At 38.4% G+C, this 1,374-nt stretch overlaps 2 protein-coding genes across 2 annotated transcripts in view; one reads left to right on the forward strand and one right to left on the reverse strand.

Moving 5' to 3' along the window:
* Positions 1 to 1,374, reverse strand: part of LOC134817617 (proliferating cell nuclear antigen-like) — a 93,722-nt gene that overhangs the window by 65,790 nt on the left and 26,558 nt on the right. The gene's annotated exons all lie outside the window — the stretch shown is intronic.
* Positions 1,026 to 1,370, forward strand: LOC134816938 (14 kDa phosphohistidine phosphatase-like). Its single transcript, XM_063825996.1, has one exon. It carries the CDS (start codon positions 1,026 to 1,028, stop codon positions 1,368 to 1,370), a length of 345 nt encoding a protein of 114 aa, XP_063682066.1.

Below are 1,374 nucleotides of genomic sequence, written 5' to 3' on the forward strand. Positions count from 1 at the left end.
AAAATGTGTCCTTCTTACAGATTAATATTCTCTCAATATGTCATGTTTGACCTCAAGGGGGCCGGGGGGGGGGGGGGGGGGGGGTCTTCATCAAAATTCTCTGGAAATCGACTTTATAGTTGTTTCTGATAGAGGGGAGTGATATCTATCAGCTGCTTTTGGTCCCATGGAAAAATATTGTTCCTAGCCGAAATTATCGCTGGTCAAAGGTCAGCGCTTATGAGTAATTGTATTGCGCGAGCGATTTTCAATCGCGCGTTCTGAAAATCGAGTCTAAAAATCTATCTTCTCCTACATTTTTTGAGCAATCACCCTCAAACTTTCAGAATATGTTCTTTGGATCAGTAAGAAGAGAACTCTAGAGCCAGAATTTTGAGATAGGCTTTTAAAGATTTTTAATCCGATTTTGAAATTCTTGGACCTCTAAAAATTAAGGTCCGAGAATTTCAAAATCGAATTAAAAATCTTTAAAGGCCTATCTCAAAATTTCTGGAGTTCTCTTCTTACTAATCCTAAGAACATATCCTGAAAGTTTGAGGGTGATTGCTCAAAAAATGTAGGAGAAGATAGATTTTTAGACTCGATTTTCAGAACGCGCAATACAATTACACATAAGCGCTGACCTTTGAACAGCGATAATTTCGGCTAGGAACAATATTTTTCCATGGGACCAAAAGCAGCTGAAAGATATCACTCCCCTCTATCAGAAACAACTATAAAGTCGATTTCGAGAGAATTTTGATGAAGACCCCCCCCGGCCCCCTTAACGCATGATACAAGAATATAAATACTCCTCAAAATCTTATTGCGATTGAACTAGACTGGATTATATTATTAGACCCATATACCATATGTAGCCTGCAATATTTGTTTGTAGCTGAAGACGATTTACACATGTATTTTGAAAGCTCCTGCTAATAAATCTTTCGTATCACTTATATGTTTTAACAACCCCCCTCCAGGTTTGTTTGTAGTATTTTACTTCAGTGTTATTCATGAAATGTTTCCTAAAATAGGATCTGAGTATGAGTCTTGAGCAAGAAGTAGACATAGATGCATCTGGACAATTCAAATACGTCCTGATCAATCTGTATCTCAAGGACGATTCCTCTAAGTTGCTGGTACGTGGATACGGTTGGGGTGAATATCACGACGATATATACCAGAAAACACTAGAATTAGCGCTGGCAGCAGGATTAGACACAGAGTGTTTGGGTGGGGGTAGAATACGCCATGATCCTGACAAGAAAGAAATTTCAGTGTATGGATATTCTGTGGGATATGGACGAGCTAATCATTCTGAAGCAGTTAAATTGATTCAGAAGAAGTATCCCTCTTATAAAGTTGATTGGTCTAATGAAGGGTATTAGGCAT

Source organism: Bolinopsis microptera, chromosome 6 (assembly GCF_026151205.1).
Source record: "Bolinopsis microptera isolate Bmic1 chromosome 6, MBARI_Bmic_1.0, whole genome shotgun sequence".
Taxonomy (NCBI): domain Eukaryota; kingdom Metazoa; phylum Ctenophora; class Tentaculata; order Lobata; family Bolinopsidae; genus Bolinopsis; species Bolinopsis microptera.